The sequence below is a fragment of the Notolabrus celidotus genome, chromosome 3, assembly GCF_009762535.1.
Source record: "Notolabrus celidotus isolate fNotCel1 chromosome 3, fNotCel1.pri, whole genome shotgun sequence".
NCBI lineage: Eukaryota > Metazoa > Chordata > Actinopteri > Labriformes > Labridae > Notolabrus > Notolabrus celidotus.
The window spans coordinates 20,287,662-20,304,229 of record NC_048274.1 but is presented as its reverse complement, the minus strand read 5'-3'; the positions used below and the strand labels follow the sequence as shown (position 1 = coordinate 20,304,229).

At 40.1% G+C, this 16,568-nt stretch overlaps 1 protein-coding gene and 1 long non-coding RNA gene across 2 annotated transcripts in view; one reads left to right on the top strand and one right to left on the bottom strand.

Annotated features, from left to right (window-relative positions):
• Nucleotides 1-1,764: 1,764 nt before the first annotated feature.
• LOC117809999 (thrombospondin type-1 domain-containing protein 4-like) overlaps nt 1,765-16,568 on the bottom strand; it is a 53,530-nt gene continuing 38,726 nt past the window's right edge. Inside the window, exons 8-18 of the mRNA XM_034679527.1 lie at nt 12,531-12,735; nt 9,670-9,845; nt 8,891-8,987; nt 8,490-8,687; nt 8,128-8,257; nt 5,829-6,033; nt 5,408-5,581; nt 4,946-5,119; nt 4,609-4,788; nt 4,240-4,384; nt 1,765-3,262 (exon numbers count right to left, since the gene is read on the bottom strand). Of these exons, the coding sequence (XP_034535418.1) occupies nt 3,120-3,262; nt 4,240-4,384; nt 4,609-4,788; nt 4,946-5,119; nt 5,408-5,581; nt 5,829-6,033; nt 8,128-8,257; nt 8,490-8,687; nt 8,891-8,987; nt 9,670-9,845; nt 12,531-12,735 (1,827 nt within the window). The 3' untranslated portion in view covers nt 1,765-3,119. The remainder of the gene's footprint in view (nt 3,263-4,239; nt 4,385-4,608; nt 4,789-4,945; nt 5,120-5,407; nt 5,582-5,828; nt 6,034-8,127; nt 8,258-8,489; nt 8,688-8,890; nt 8,988-9,669; nt 9,846-12,530; nt 12,736-16,568) is intronic.
• Nucleotides 3,009-5,162, top strand: LOC117810000. The gene is made up of 3 exons (XR_004630660.1): nt 3,009-3,085; nt 4,216-4,844; nt 4,956-5,162. It is a non-coding gene; the product is annotated as an uncharacterized LOC117810000 (long non-coding RNA).

Below are 16,568 nucleotides of genomic sequence, written 5' to 3'. Positions count from 1 at the left end.
ACATGGAAGCTGGCTGTGAGTCTGAGACCTGTTTAATAGTGCATCACATTCCCATTTTATACCCTTCATGACAAAGTGAAACTTGGCATGATGAACGACATACCTTTTTAAGTAGACAGTCTCTTGGGAAATTTTATCTGGATGTAAAATAATGTAGAAACGTGTTTTGTTAAAGTTTACCTTGCAACTTGTAAGTATGCAGTATAGAATAGAATAGAATATATTTTATTGTCAGTGTCACAAATACAACAAAACTAAGTGCAATCTTATTGTTTGAAGTGTATCAGTAAAATACTGAATACAAGCATGAAGTTAAGGGTTAGGGAGGGCTACCAACTTTGGTTTGAATGGGACTGGATCATTTTCTAATTAAATACAAGTTAATCATTTTAAAGGTATGATCATGTTTATGGAAGCTAAACTCAAAATGTATGTATTAAGTTTGACCTATATTACAGCTGCACTACCAGCATCTAAGGTTGGCTTTGTGCTAAGTCCAACGGCTGTATGTGATCAGTAATAGTTGTGAAAAATAAGTCATCAGAAAAACATTTTTGAGGTGGGGCAGATGGTCTGAATGAAAAACAAATCAAAAGAATTAGCCACTAGAGGGCACTGTAACTCTAAAAAAAGAAAAAGCATTACCTCGTATGATTACAGAAACAGTTTTCTCTTTGATCATCAGTTTCCATGCTGTTCAAGCACGCCCCAAGAGCTGCATGAGAGCAATGTTGAATCTGAATACACAGCAAAAAAAAACATGAGTCAACTTTTGGGAAGGGCTGGCAAAGGTTTCCAGATGAAGAAGATGTTGTTTGAAGTGAGGAAAAACAAGTATCATTTATCTGTGGGAATCAGCTCAGCTCAGCATGGAGGACACCCAGAAGACCCAGACTATTAGGATACTAGTCTGAAGGTGTTGGAGGACAGGTGAAAAGGTACTTGGGAGTTACTTAGGATGGGCCCCCTCTTCCTTCAGGGAAAGGTTCAGTTGATCAGCTGTGGGTCATCTGTTGTTTAATGTCAAAGTCTCTCCCACTGAGACCAGAGTGAAGCTTCATGTCCCCATTTAGAACATAGTGTCCAGCAAAATAAATCACAGCCACCTTAAGGAGGGTTCAGGTAACCCCAAAGTGTTAAGTTATAATATAGAAATAAGATATGACAAGGAAAGAACATCTGCTTTCAACAAGATGTATTTCTGAGCACTGTGAACTCCTTTAAAAGGTGCCTCCTAGTTAGCTAAAATTAGCCTCTACTAACTGTGTCATAAGTGTCATTTGGTTTTGGATTGTTCATACCAATACACTAGACCACAAAGTTTCCATGAAACAGATTCATAATAGAGTACACAGAAGAAATCCTGTAGATGAAGCAATGCTCCTTCTGAAAGTCTGATGTTGTAATACTGTGTTTGTCCTCTAGATGGATGACTTAGATCAGAGACATTATGTTTCTGTTCTTAAATGTGATGACAAACTTAATCAGCTCACAAGTTTCACTGAAGTTTGCTATAAAGTGTAGAAATGAGTTACTTCATTTTCAAATAATCTCCAGAAAACTATCAGACAATCAACTTCTGATGACTGAAACAAATGTGGATGATTTCTTGGATGCTTTTCGATTCTTCTCTGTTGTTTTGGGAAACTAAACTATCATGCCATGATGCTGACATAATTCATATCACAGTTAGTTTTCTCTTTACTTAAGAAATGGACTTAAATGCAGACATATGTCGTCCTGAAATCAAACCTTTTTACATACAGTACTTACAAGTCAGAGGTAAGTTTATTGTGCGTGGAGGGAACTGATAACATGTTATACAAAATAATGGAACACTTGAGAGGTACAGTGTGTAGGTTTTGTATAAAAATGAACGATTACATGTTGAAAAAGGCTGCTTCCGATTTACTATAACAAGTCCTTATATAAACCGTACCGGATAAATAATCAACAAATACTGACATGATTTATCTTTACAATATGATATTACCAATATGAATAATTCAATGGTTCATGATTGGTGGTTTATCAGGAGTTGTACAGCTGTGGAATGATCACCTCCCACAGAAAATACTATACATGCAGTTTGTTTCATGTCCCTAAAAATATGTTAGTGTTGTTCACCATCTGCTTCTACCATCCAGTACACTGAGGAATGCCTACAGTCAGTCCAGAGGCTGTGATTGGTGGAGACACAGCGAAGGTTTTATCCCCACAGCCAGACAGACAGGGGCCACCGGTGGCCGATAAACCAGCGTCCTCCCTAGGGAGCCACATAAATAAATAAAGAGGGCTTTTTTTTCTCCTCAGTTACTGGAAGGACTGTCTGAAAACCATCAAGAAAGATATTTGTCATTCACTCGGTCATACATACATACATGCATACATTTTACATGGGCTGCAAATACACCTTGTGGCTGTGCATGATGAAAACCTGTGGTTTGTTTCTGTCATCAGAGAAACATAATCTGTGGCTCTACAAATTGATTTTTTCTTGAGATTCCATGCTGTGTTAAGAATGCACCATCTATGATTTGATGCACAATGTTTGCTCCTTAAATTTTTTGATTTGCCACTGTCCTCAGCTTGTAGGGCTTACATATCTTTGGTCAAAAAAGGATTAGTGGTTGATTATAAGTGAGATATCTTATGAAATATTTCCAAATATCTGAGCATCAGAGTGGAAAGAGCCATGATGGATCATTTGTTTTCTATAGTCCTCCTTAAAAAGTTTTTAGGTGCTCTCCTCTTCATCTTGTGTAATCCACAAGTGCCAAAACTGGCTGTAGACGGCTGCAAACTGCCCTTCATGAAATCAAGATGGATTCTTTATATCAAATGTTGTGATTCAAATCCAGTTTTCTGTAGGTTTGACAGTTTGCTTCTGATATCTCTCACCAAACCAGCACTCTGTTTTATCAAGTGAGAGGATTCCTTGTTCACAAGCTGTCTCCAAAAGAATCAACAGAATTGTCTCTTCTTCATTTTCTGTCCTCAGCAATCACAGCAAGTGTCCGTTAATGCCAAGGTCCTGCTGATCCACACTCCCTGCAGGTCGTGGGAGGAAGACTGCCTGCAGCAGGTATTGAGTCCATCCCAACATGTAGCTTTGGGTGCTAGCTGCGGCCCCGGGTGATGGGCTGTCTGTGGGCCACTCGTGAACATGAGGCACAGCATGTCATCTTGTAGTAATCGTACACACAGAGGCGGGCCTGAACCACTACATTGCAGTTAAAGTATTTGTCTCTGCAGTTCTCATCTGAAAGAAAAAATAGAGTTTGCTCTTATAGTTTTGAGACAACACATATTATACAAAGTCAGAAACATTTATAGCTCCAAAATGCTGCTTGAGCTGCTACTGTTGAATAACGGTAAGAGTTTAACAGCTTGCTCAAGATACAATTTCCAATTCAATCATTCAACGATGGCAAAGAAACCTCTCACTTTACTCCTCATGCAAGGAGCTGCAAAGCTAGTCTTGTGTTCCCAAAGCTGTTAGGAACAGCCCTCTATTAATGTGGACATACTGACAGAGACTCAGTCATCAAATTTTTTAAGAGCTCACGGTGCCCCATTACCAATTTGGAACATTGCAGGCCTGCTTTTAGTGCTTTAAGTTTTTAAAAGTAGTATGCAAAGTTGAGTCTTTAGTTATCAAGCCCCTCTTCTGTGGTAGTATCCTACCAGTTTGGGTCCTGTGGCAGATGGCCACTCTACTTTTTAGGCTGAAAACTTTCCTTTTTTATAGAGCTTATAGTTAGGGCTGCTTGCTTGGACCAGCCCCTGGTAAATGTTGCTCTAGGCTTAAACTCCCAAGAGCCTGGTACACTGAAGTCCTGTCCATCTCTCTCCCTCAGTCTGAATGCATGTGTCCCTCTAACACACGCCACTAAGTTGATACTTTCCCAAGACTTTCTGTGTTCCCTTGTCTCACAGGTTCCTGTTGATTGTTGGACTCCCACTTCTCCAATTGTTATAAGTCATACTTATTATTATCATTTTATATAGTTGTTATAGGCCATGTTTGTAATATTTCTATTCATATTATGTCATTATCAATGGCATTTCTGTTGTTATTTTTTATTATTTTTGTTGTTTCCTTAATGTCTCCCTGTCTGTTCATGTATGTTTCTATCTGTCTGTCCTTCTGTCTGTCCTTTTATCCCCCTCTCTTGACTGGACTAATAAAAGAAAAACTCTGAAATATTCCAGATAGAATGCTGGGAGATGACTGACCTATGCTAGGTATGCAGGGCTCTGGGTTGCAGTCCTCCTTCTCTGCCGGTCTCAGCCTCTCGTCACAGCCCTCAGTGGACAGCATGTCATCAGACAGGCAGCGTACCTCCCGCACACGGAAACCTCTCTCACATGTTTTGGAACACTGGAAGGGCAGGAGTCAGTGACAGCAGTCAGACCAGGTCAATGTAACTTTGGGTGTGGCTTATTTGACAGTTTCTCATGAGGTAGAAGAAGAAGAAAAAAAACTTGAGAGATGTTGTCATTGCAGTTTTGAGGGCCAAACCTCAGTAAGGCTAGTAGGGAGGAAACACCTTGATTAAGGACATCTGAACAGCACAAGAGGAGAAGTTTACAGATTTTACTCACAGCACTCCAGTCAGTGTGATACCACTTTGCCCCACAGGCTTTCAGATTGCAGCTTTGCTGGCTGAGGGGGCGATCCAAAGAGGAGCACTCATATGGTGGCATGATGTTGAATCCTTCATCAGACTTCACCAAGCATACCACCGACCTCTGCTGGCTGCCTGCACCACACTCTGCAGAGCACTGAGTCACAGACAGATATATAACATATGGATTCAATAATACAAAAGCTGAGACAGGTGAAGTGCATGTCACTGTGAAATCAACCTAAACCCCATATAATTATCCACTCTAGACAACCTCCCTATAAGCCCTGCCTGACCTTCTGTCATCCTCATACCTGGCTCCAGGGGCCTGTGAACCACTCAATGCGGTTCTCACAGGGGCCGTTGTTGCAGACCTGAGAGTCGGCGGGACGCTCATTGCCACAACCCTCCAGAGGAAGGCTGCTGATGTGGTTGGTCAGGCAGAGGATTCCCCGGGTCCGTACACCCATCCCACATTCAGCTGAGCACTGTGGAGTAAAGCGATCATATAGAGGCATCAGTATTCATTTCAGTCCAATCCATAACAAAATAAAAACTCCTAAAAGGAGGTTTAACTCACATTTTCCATCATAATCATTTTAAAGTTTGTGAAATTATCCAACACGGCCCTCACTCTAAACACAGGTCAGTTGCAATAAAGACCTAAAGCTTTATCCCTGCTGTAAAAGATCTAAGGATGCATAAAGACAGACCAGACATACAATGAAAAGCACTGTTTGGCAGTCACTATGTCCAGCTTTATCTCTAACACCTACCCTGTTACTCCATTCAGTATGGAACCAGCTTTTGGCACAGGTTCCCATGTCACAGTTCTCTACATCGTGCGGCCGAAGATTCATGTTGCACTCCTCGTCAGGAACAAAGTCGCCCACGTTGCTGACACAGCGAACCTCTCGTGACCTCTGACCCAGCCCACATGGCACAGAGCACTACAGAGACATAGGTCACATGGTTAATACAGTAGAAATAAGCACTTCACGAGAGACTGAATGATTCTTTGTTTTTTTATAAACATGGGCTTTAGCTTTATTGAACAAGTGCACCAATGTATAATGTTAGAAATTAAAATCTTATTTCTGTTTGTGGTTCTTCTTGGTAAGCTGCTTTCTTCTTATGTGCAGTGTTTGTCTGAAATACAATTTTGAATGTGCACATAGTGACTGAGAGCTCACTCACAGCGGTCCAATCGGAGCGGATCTGCCATTCACTGCAGATCTTCAGCTGGCATGTACTGGTGATTTCAGGTCGCTCTAGGTGTCGACAGTGGCTTGTGTGGACGTTGAGGGTGCGGTTGGCATAAATTTGGCGACAGAGGACCTGCCGGTGCTGCATCCCTAGGCCGCAGGTTTTACTGCACTCTGACCACTCTCCAATATCCCAGCTGCTCAGGAGGAAAAATCAAAACAGCTTGGTGTTAGCAAGATAACCCTGGCAGTGTATATCGACAGAACTTTTGTATTGGATTTTATGTAGAGTTTAACTTCAGCTTTAGTTGGAATTTGTTCATGGCTTGAGCATTTTTGAGAATGTTGCTGTTTCCTCTGCACTACATTTTTTGGAAGATCTTTTAGGAATATTAATGGGTTTAGTACATAGACTGTATAAAATATGGACGTAGTATCCGTGACGTCACCCATCTGTTTCTGATGCGCTGTTTTGAGGCCAATTTTCGACGGCAGCCATATTGCAGCTGTCGAGTGATTGTGATGTAACGAGGCGGGCTTTGAGCCTCCTAGCCAACAGCTACAGTGTTCACGCCTGTCAGTCAAGTCAGCTGTGCCTCTCATTGGAAGACTTGTAATCTCAATCTCTTTGAAATTGCAGCGTTAGAAAAAAATTCACCCCCCATACAGTGTGAGCCAATCAAGAAATGAGCTATCCAGACTACACTTGTCTTTTGTACCAGGCTGTAAACATGTTTATTTCTGCTGTTAAGATCGGCTTTTTTTAATTGGTGTGTATGTGGTTTCCGGTACTTCCGGAGCCAGCCTCAAGCGGATCCTCGATGAACTGCAGTTTTTAGCACTTCCGCATTTGACTCATATTTTTAGACCGGAGGTTGCCGCTTGGTTTAGTATGATATAAGTTCAATAAATAAGCCAAATATATCAAATATAACACAAATAAGATTTTGGAATATTTAAAGTGTTTTAATTTGGGTGATTTGGCTTATAGCTAATGAAAATCAGAACACCAGTATCTCAAATTATTCTAACATTCCTAGGATCAATTACAAAAAAGATTTAAACACAGAAATGTCCATCCTCTGAAAAGGCTGCTCATTCACTTGGTTAGGATTCCTTTTACAAACTACTGCATCACTGGGGCGAGGCATCAGCCTGTGGCACTGTAGAATTGTTATTGAAGCCCAGGTTGCTTTGATATTAACCTCCAAATAGTATCTAGCAACTCCCAAGTGAGGAGGACGCTGCACCGTGGCGACTGGCAGCCCAGTTTGTCAGTGTCGTGGGATCTTTGTTGTGTGTCTGATGTGCTTTTAATGTTCGTACCACAAATTGCCTCTTTGAGGAGATTAAAGTTTTCTAAGTCTGAGTCTATGTCCAACTGGTCTGTTTTTGTGGGTCAGGTGTCTCTCATCTTTCTCTTGATTAATATCCCACAGATTCTCTATGGGGTTAGGGTCAGACAAGTTGTCTGGCAATCAAGCACAGTAGTATCATTGTCAGAAAACCACTCAGTAGAAGTTTTGGCGCTGTGGGCAGGTGCTCAGTCATGCTGGAAAAGATAATCAGCAACTCCATAAAGCTTAGCACGAAGAGTTCTAACATCCCTGGGCAGATGACTGCAGTGACTTCGAACTTGATAAAACAGTGTGAACCAACACCAACAGATGGCATAGTACCCCAAATCAATACACATTGTAGAAACTTCCCATTAGACTTCAAACATCCTCGATTCTGTAGCTCTCCACTCTTCAAAATGGTGGCTGTTGATGACACCAACTTTAGTCAAGCTCTTCGAAGTTCTTGAATCGAAAAGTTTGTTTTTTGACAATTCTCTCAAGGTTGCGCTCATCTCTGTTGCTTGTGCACCTTTTATTATCACACTTTTCCTTTACAGAAAACTTTCCACTAATATGCTTTGATACAGCACTCTGTGAACAGACATGTTTTTCAGCAATGACCTTCTGTGGCTTGCCTTCCTTGTGGGGTGTGTCAATGGTCGTCTTCTGGACAACTGTCAAGTTAGCAGTTTTCCCTATAACTGTGGTTGTGTATTAAACTAGACCGAGAGATACATGGAGTTTATTCTGTTTGAATAGTGATTAACTGAAACTTGAAATAAAATATTCTAAAATGTTTTTCTATTGTTTGAGTTGTAGGCCATAATATGTTTTAGTTAACAACTAAATGAGTCCAACAACTTTCTGTCTGGGCTGAAAGTCCTTTAAATGTACTGTAGCAACATTCAGAAGTGTGCGTTTGTGTGAGAACAGAAGAGTGATGTTACTCACAATGCGGGGCAGGGCTGCAGGTTGCAGGCCTCTTCCTGTGGAGTTGGCTTACTGCTGCTGTCACACAGAGCATCTGACACCTGGGCTTGGTTCAGCCGGGACACACAGTGAAAGACGGAGTATCTGAATCCTTAAAAGCACATAAACAGAGCTTTGATTTGATCACTGAATCCCACATCTGAGTGTGTTTTTAAAAAACGTGAGAAGGAACAGAAAGTCGATGCTAATCTCCATGTAAGAACATATTGTTCTAGAGTACAAGCCTGTAGGGTTGCATTCAATTTTAATAATGTAAAAAAATCAAGCACCCTTAATTTTGGATCGATTTCTTCTGTTAAAAATGAATCAATTCTGTGACTGACCTTTACCACAGGAGGCGCTGCACTCTGTATTTCCAGCCAGTTTCCAGTTGTACTCTCTTGCACGTCTGGGTGGCTGTACAAAGGGAACCTGGTTGTCAGGGAGACGAGGAGGAAACCTCCCCCCACCTGCTGGTGTTAAGTTATCCTGGTGAGTGTTGTAGTGGTGGTCATATCCACCTTGTCCATTCACAGTGTTCCCTAAGATGTGGATACACAAGGTCAGAGTTACTGAGAAAGATACCAACAGAATAGAGCCGCTGTACTGGAAGAAATGGTGAGATAAAACAAATTGACAATTGTTTACTTAAGATTGTTTTAATGTTTTCTCTCCAACATATTGAGAAATCAGGTTTAGCCATCTCAATAAACAGTCAGAGGTGTGTAAAGTGGCTCTTATTTACCTTCATGTCTGTGGTTTGGTTGCTGAGGGCCGGCTGGTGTCTCAGAGGGGAGAATGTATTCATAGTGAACTCCAGGGTTCGGCTGCTGGAAGATCATCTGAGGCAAATCATAAAATAATACTCTTCATATTTTAAATTTAGAGGGTTCTTCTTATATCTGTTATCAGCTTCAAAACATGTTCAAATTTTGGTTCTTCGGTCAAACCACAAACTGTATCGTAAAAGCAGATGAAGCCTCTTGATTTCAGAAGCGCTGCTCAACAAGTGCCTTAAACATGTATTAACTGTAATGGTTAGCAGCGGGTGACTCCACTTGTTTGGGGAAAAAAATGTCTGATTGAATGAAAACAGATGAGAAAAAGATTCTCAGTCTCTGGTTCTGAGTCTCCTTCAGGACATCATGATGGTTATTTTAACATTTTTGTTATTATTCAGAGTAAAATCCTGGATATGGCAAGATATGCTTTAGTGCATGGCTACTTGTGATTAATGAGTTGCCAAAACAGCATCCTGTAAATCAGGTTAGAGACTTAACAATGCTTATTCACCTTCCTGACCATATATGGTTACTTCTGGTTTAGAAAAATTAGATGATGGTAACGATGATATAGAAATCAAGGTTTGAAACAGAGGTTTGTTAACTACTGGGTGACATCACTGTGGCCATCTCTACTTCATATAAAGTCTATGAGTCAAGCCGAAGCGTGTCAGTATGTCTAAAAGAGACTTATAGTGGTTACTGTTAGGCATGTGGGGGTCCGTGTCAATTTCTCACTCACATAAACATCCAAGATCTCATTGGTGGGCCCTTCAGCAAGAAAGGACTCCCCAGCTGTGCTCCGGATTTCATTTGGTCTTCGGTAGGTGAACATGGTCCCCCCTCCTTCATACATCCCTGGTCGGTCAATAGCCCAGTTTCCATTAATAATGGACCGCCCTGATCGGCTTCGCAGAGCTGGAAGAGACGGACAGTAACCACACTATTACCGATGTCAGCTTTGACCTCAAACAAAGAGGAAAAGACTCTCATAGCATCTTCCACTTAATTATTGTTTAATGTCAAACCAATCAGGCATCTTGACATCTGTCATAAAAGACTTCTGACATCGGCCCCTTTACTCAAAAAAGCTATTTTAACAGACCAACTTAACGCTCTAACATGTACTTTCAAAGTCCTTTATAGCTGTGACGATCTGTTTGTGCTGGCAAATCTCTCCTGCAAATCCAGTAACACAATCTCCAAAGATGTTTTCCACTGATTTCATGGATTAAGTACAAGAAGCCATTAGAAAAGCATTAGAAGTGTAACATTAGACGGGGTTGTAAAAGACTGTTTGGACAACTAAAAGCACATTAGACATGCACAGTGTAGAACAGAGGCCTATTGAGGGAAAGTCCGGGACGTGGTGAGGGTACAGAAGGTGGTGCCTGTTGGAGTCATGCTCTTGTTTCATATTTTTGTTTCATTTTAAAACTTATCAAACCATTTTTGGTCTAAACTTTGTACTTTCTCAATCACTATAAAAATAATCTTAAGATGACTCCTGTTTATTTCACCCTAAAGGGTGTTTTACATTTGCTTATGTTGAGAAGTAAAAGGAGTCATTGTCTGTGCATGGTTTCTTTTATTAAAGGGTGATTCTCATAGTGCTAATTAAGTGTTTAAAAATATTTATGTGACTATTTGTCGGTTTACACATTACTCAATGTGCTTGTGTGTATATAAACGGTCAGTTACAATGAAAGAAAGCAGAGCATACTTCACATCCCAGTGCTTCGTATTCAAAAGGCTCTGAATCCATCCTCAGAGTTTCTTACTAGTTTTTCACAGAGAGCTGAAATTCCTCACCTTAATTAAAAAGACGGTGAGGCTTTAGGGGTAAGATCCTCTAATGAAAACCTGTTTATTCACTTCTCTCGAGGGAAGAGATGGTGGGGGGTAACCTGGCTGTTCCCCCTGTCTTCCAAACCTACCGCTGATCTGGGGCATGGCTCTCATTAAACAATGTCTGACATTCCTGCAGTCACTTCTGAAAATAACCCACCACTGTGTCCCACTGTTGCCACTCTATTAAGACGCCAATTATCTGTGCAGTGTGTTTCACTCAGAGGCTCCAGTGAAAGGCTGCAGCTCACTGCTGGGTGGTATTATGGGCTGCACGCTGAAGAAACTCTGAACAAGTGACACCACCCACTGGGGGATCTGCCTTTTTAGACAAATCTGGTGCTACAGGCAGCTGCTGCAGCACAGCTGGAATGAGCAGATTGTCCACATAACAAGTGACAAACCAATTAACATTTATTTACTTTAACTGTGATCTTTTGTGAACCTTCTTCTTACTCATTGCAGACATACAGTTGTAACTTGTGCTGTTTTCAGACACACATTACAGAGAAAGCTCTGACCCTTAAATTGTCTTGAGTTAACTGTTTACACTTGTTCCCTCACAGCATGAAGTTCTCCTTGTTGGACAGGGTGGTCTTAGAAAGGTTGACACGGCAAAATGATGCTGGACTAATCACAGTGCAATGTTTCACAACATTATTAAGGATTAAAACAGCTGATTCTTTTGATCACCCTTCCATGTGTTTTAATTTACTTTATTTCTTATTCTCTTTTGTTTGTCTCACATGTTTGTTTGTAATTCACCGCTGTGTTGTCAATGATTGCGATTAAGTTCATCTAAAAGAAACATGGCAGACAAGCAACAGAGCTCTAAGCATTGACAGCGGTTGTTGAATTTATACCACTGCCAAGGGTAATTGAGCATATACATGGTATCAACAGATGATTGGAAAATAAATCTTAAATAACAGATTATTACCAAAACATGCTCACCATATTCTTACAGAAAACCTAAACCTGTCAGTACTAACATACAGTACATTAATAAATCATTGAAACTGACAGCCTCTGCTACTGATTCACACTACGGCAGTATTTTTTCGACATAGAAGTAGGACTGTACAGAACACTGGTTGAATGATATAAGCATCACCACCCACACCCACTCGCTCTCAGTAAACACTACCTGCTGTGTTTCCACATTAGCTCTTAACCATCTACAAGGGCTACAACACCATAAGAGGGAAGCTCTGCAGTTGACAGCATTTGATGACATAGGCTGGATGAAATCCTGAACCCTTGATTTGCCAAGAGAAAGATAAATTAACTGTGACAGTAACGAGTTATCCAGCAAACACAGCAGAGCCTCATATCTAAAAATATTTTAAGCAGAAAAACAAAAGTATATAGTTTCCATTTTCAAGTATTACTTTCAAATCAATATAGAGACCAAAGCTTAACAATATCCTTGAAAGCATGAAATGAGTAAATAATCTGCCAATGAGGTCACTTAAATTTGAAAACTTGTTAAGCTTCTTGAAATAAGAATGTTGTCTTCCAATTGTGAAATATTAGACTTTAGCTTACATTAAGTGAAATCAGATATTTTTACTAGAAAAAAGACAAAGACACTTGCAGTGTAGATGTCATGATAACCATAAAACCGGTCTTCGTTAAGACAACAGAGACCAACAGCCCAATACCATCACTTTCTCTGTTGTTAAAGTCATTAATATCTGAAAACACATCCAGTACTGCTAAGCACAGCATAACTCAAAGTTAGTTTTTTCTCACCTAAGTAGTTCCTGCTCTTCAGCATTTCTGTGACGTTGATCTTGGTGGCTCCCTCTGGGATCTCTACTATCTTGTGGTAGCCAATCTTGGTCAAACTGTGTTTAAACAGACCAGAGACCAGTCTGCAGGTTGTGTTGTCACCTCCACACACGCCACATTTGTCCATCACCTTTCCTGATCCCAGATACTCATCACAGCCTAGACTCTGTGGACAGTGGAGAGAAACAAGTATAAATGAAAAGTGTTGAGAGACAAGTGCTGAAAAGTGAGACAAGGCTTCAGTGAAAAGGTTGTTGAGGATTAATTAAATCTGTTTGGTATCTTAACTATTCTTGGCATAATAAATAGCTAATTGGGCTTTAAATATTACATTTACAAAGCTAAGTCTGTTGCAATTGTAAAATGACCTTTATGAACACACATCTTTAAATTCACAAATAAAAAAGCTAATTAATAAAGGATTGTGTTACTATGCAGAAGGTGTGACTGTCTTTGAACTCAACCCACAGTTTCCTTCCTACATCTCTAGGGTGTGAGTTTTCTGTGCCATACTGGTGCAAGTGCATTAAAGGAAACCCGGGCACTGTAAAAATAGAACAGTTAACATCAGCAGTCCATAAATTCACTCAAACCAGCAGTAAAAGCAACTCGCTGTGCAAACAGGTGGTGGAGCAGCCAAAACTGGTCCCACTGAGGTACCATACGCTCAAACAAACTGTGGGCCGTGGTTTAAAGATTAAGTCTCAAACTGACCACAGCTGCCAATAAGAAAGTAAACAGAGTAAACAACATAGAGGAGATCTCTCTGGGATTGGATAGGAGCAAATCTAACAGCCTTACACTCAGCTTGAATCTCCTGCTCGGCCTTAATGTGGATCCTCTAACTAAAGCTGACATACTCATCTTGTAATGCAAACATTTTCCCACAGAAACTAGCATGCACTGGATTTTAGCTTTACACAACCTTCACATATGCCAAACCTCACTCCAAAGATAAACGACATAAACACTGTTACAGGAAGCATATAATGGTCAGCTCCATGGGTTGTCTGTACCTGCAGCTGACTTAAAGTTGTATATCAGGATCCATGCACAGAAAAAAAGCACACGTAGAGTCTGACTCTCTCACACCCGTAGCGGCTCATTCAGTTCATTGCCAAAACACCACCTGGGCCAAAACAAACATGAAGTGGCTGCTTCCACACAGGAAATAAGGGATGAGAGAAAGAACACCAAACTACATATAAGAGCAGTGAGAAAATAATAAAACTGCAGAGTGCTTCTGTGGTCAGAGTGGAATAGTGTTGCAGAGCAGCATGGGGCTGGATAAAGCCAGGATAAAAATCACTAATCATAACACAGTAACTTTAAAGGCTGAATTTCAGAATCTCACTTTACAGAACAGGGAATACAGCACTGCAAAAAAAGAGCACATAAAGTGCACTAAAACACATCCTGGGATGTTTTGAAAAGCTACAATGAATCCACCATGGAAAACAAATAAAAATGAAGTCAAGGAGGAGAATTAATGACAGAATTTCCAATGAGTATCTCCTCCATGTCTCCATTTTCACCATAAATCCATTCAACCTAAAACAACACCATTACAAGGCGAGGCAGATTGTGCCTGAAAAAGGGAAAAAATGTTCCTCTCATAAAACAGAAGCTGACATGGTGAGAGGTTATCTGTGGCCATTTGGCATGGGAACATGTCTGAAGACAGACATATTTATGCAAGAGGAGAGAGCAAGTTAAAATGTATGACGCCAAAATCAGATTTTTTAAACTGATATAACTGTGGATGTGAAAACACAGTTGTTTTTCAGGCAAAACATCAAGATCATTTTTACGCCTACAACACAGCAAGCATTAGAGGGTTTACAGACAACTTGATATATAATGATTTGGACAGTTGTGCCACAAATATCATTAAACTGTCAAGTCAAACTTTTCAGCCTTTCAGTAGCACACTGCCCCAACAGTAACATCATAATCTGCCTCTGAATAATCCCACAAACTGTCACATCTGCCCTCCAGACTGACTTTGACAAATGTGACCTCAACTGTGAACCCTTCAAACTGAGGTGTCACTGGGGTGAGGACACATGAACACAGCTCAGAAAAAAACTCTCTAACCCACAAGCCCAAACAGAAATATCATCATGGTTAATGACAGTGAGTTTAGTTTGGGAATTTTTGACTAGTTTCTGTATATTTATTTTGTTTCAGCTTCTCTCTGTGGGTGGCTCATGTCATCTGGTGAGGGATCTCACCCTGTTTTCAGTGGAATTATGACAGGATTTTAAAAAGTGGCTTCATCTGGAAATGGTTACTAGTGTCAGGACGTTGGACTGAATACCCAGTCAACCCAGAAACTCTGAAAACAACATAATCTTAAAGTAAATCAGTGTGGCTGGGTTAAACGCATCACATTGCAGAGTGTGTGTAACAAACTGAACTCAAGCATAGCCAAAGGCACTTGTCACCCCAGATTTATTCTTCTTCCAGAGAAACAACAAGATATTTAGAGCCAGACACAGACGCCCTGAAAGGGAGTTCTAGTCTCGAAAGGCTTACAGATCAATCATGAAAACACATACGACTCTAAACACTGCAGGTGAGCAGGTAAACTGAGTTTGTAAGGATAAATGTTGACATAAACTGAGTGCTAGGTCATACAATGAAAAAAGAAAACAAGTCACTTCTCATAATATCTGGGGTCGTGTGAATTCAAGGACCTTAAAGATATAAGGAATTAGCTTCCACTTATTTTGCTTAACCTCTTAAGTCCTCCACTTCCTTTGTTACAAAGGCTTCTAGCATGGCTAATGCTACTCTAAGAAAATGGTTCTTCAGTGAAGGCTTTTTCTATAAAAAATAATCATTTATATGTGAGTACTCAAATACTGGGTGAGCTTTTTCTGCCATAATTATGAGAAAATAGGTCATAACATAAAATGTATACATAGATCAATGTAATGATGCAAAAACACAAGTTATGGAAAGTTATAATTATGAGATTCAAACCTGAAAAACAAAATAGAAAGTCATAATCATGAGAAACTAAGAATTATCAGATACAATGTCCTGGTGAGATAATTTCGCAGTGACATGATAATATTTATAATAAAGAGGTCTAAATCGTGACAATAACTGTGCCAATTCTAAGAAAAAAAGTCTGAACTGTTAGTTTGAAAGCTGTGCTTATCAGTTAAAATGTCATACTTGCGACAAATACAAGTTAGTAATGAACATGTATGTGTCCTGTCCATGAATAGTGCTTAGCAAAGTATCTTTCTGATGGTAAAGTCTAGCCCTTACTGCAAACACTTGAAGACTTTTTATAAGAAATGCAACAAAAACACTTGCCATGTTTTGAGATGTTGTACTTCTGAAAATGTTTTGGTCAGACTTTCTTCAAATTAGCAAAGGTACAGTTGACCCTGTCTGCAGCAGCTGATAGCCTAGCTTCTGTATCAGCTTCTTCCCTGCCATCTTCTTAACAACAGGGACGAGCTATCTGGCATTCGTGTGCTAATACACCAACTATTGACAAGTACCTCATACAACACCACTTAATATATTATATATCCCCATTGCTATAGATTTTGGGACCAAAACAATGAGCTAAAGGACAGTAAAACAGTGTAGTAAGAAATTGAAAATTATGGACAAATATGTTTGTTTCATAAGCAACACCTTCCCTATCAAAATTGGTCATGTCACCCACTGGTGTACAAAATATGTGTTAGTGCAGCTCTAAAGGGTTTAACTGACAACCTCAAGAAATGTGTGGTTGATACTTATCGACATTACGTGACAAAAACATTTATGAGTGTAAAACTCTCATAATGTTCTGAATACATATGTTGTGACTATCATCTGTAACCATTTTCAGCAACTAGATTCTTATCAATGCCACATACTGAACATGGAATTTCACACTTCAGGCCAGATCTTGATCTTTCTGTCAAGTAATTGTATAAATCATTTTGAGTCTGTTGTCTCTCATGCGTGTGTACAGAGGCATCTCATCTC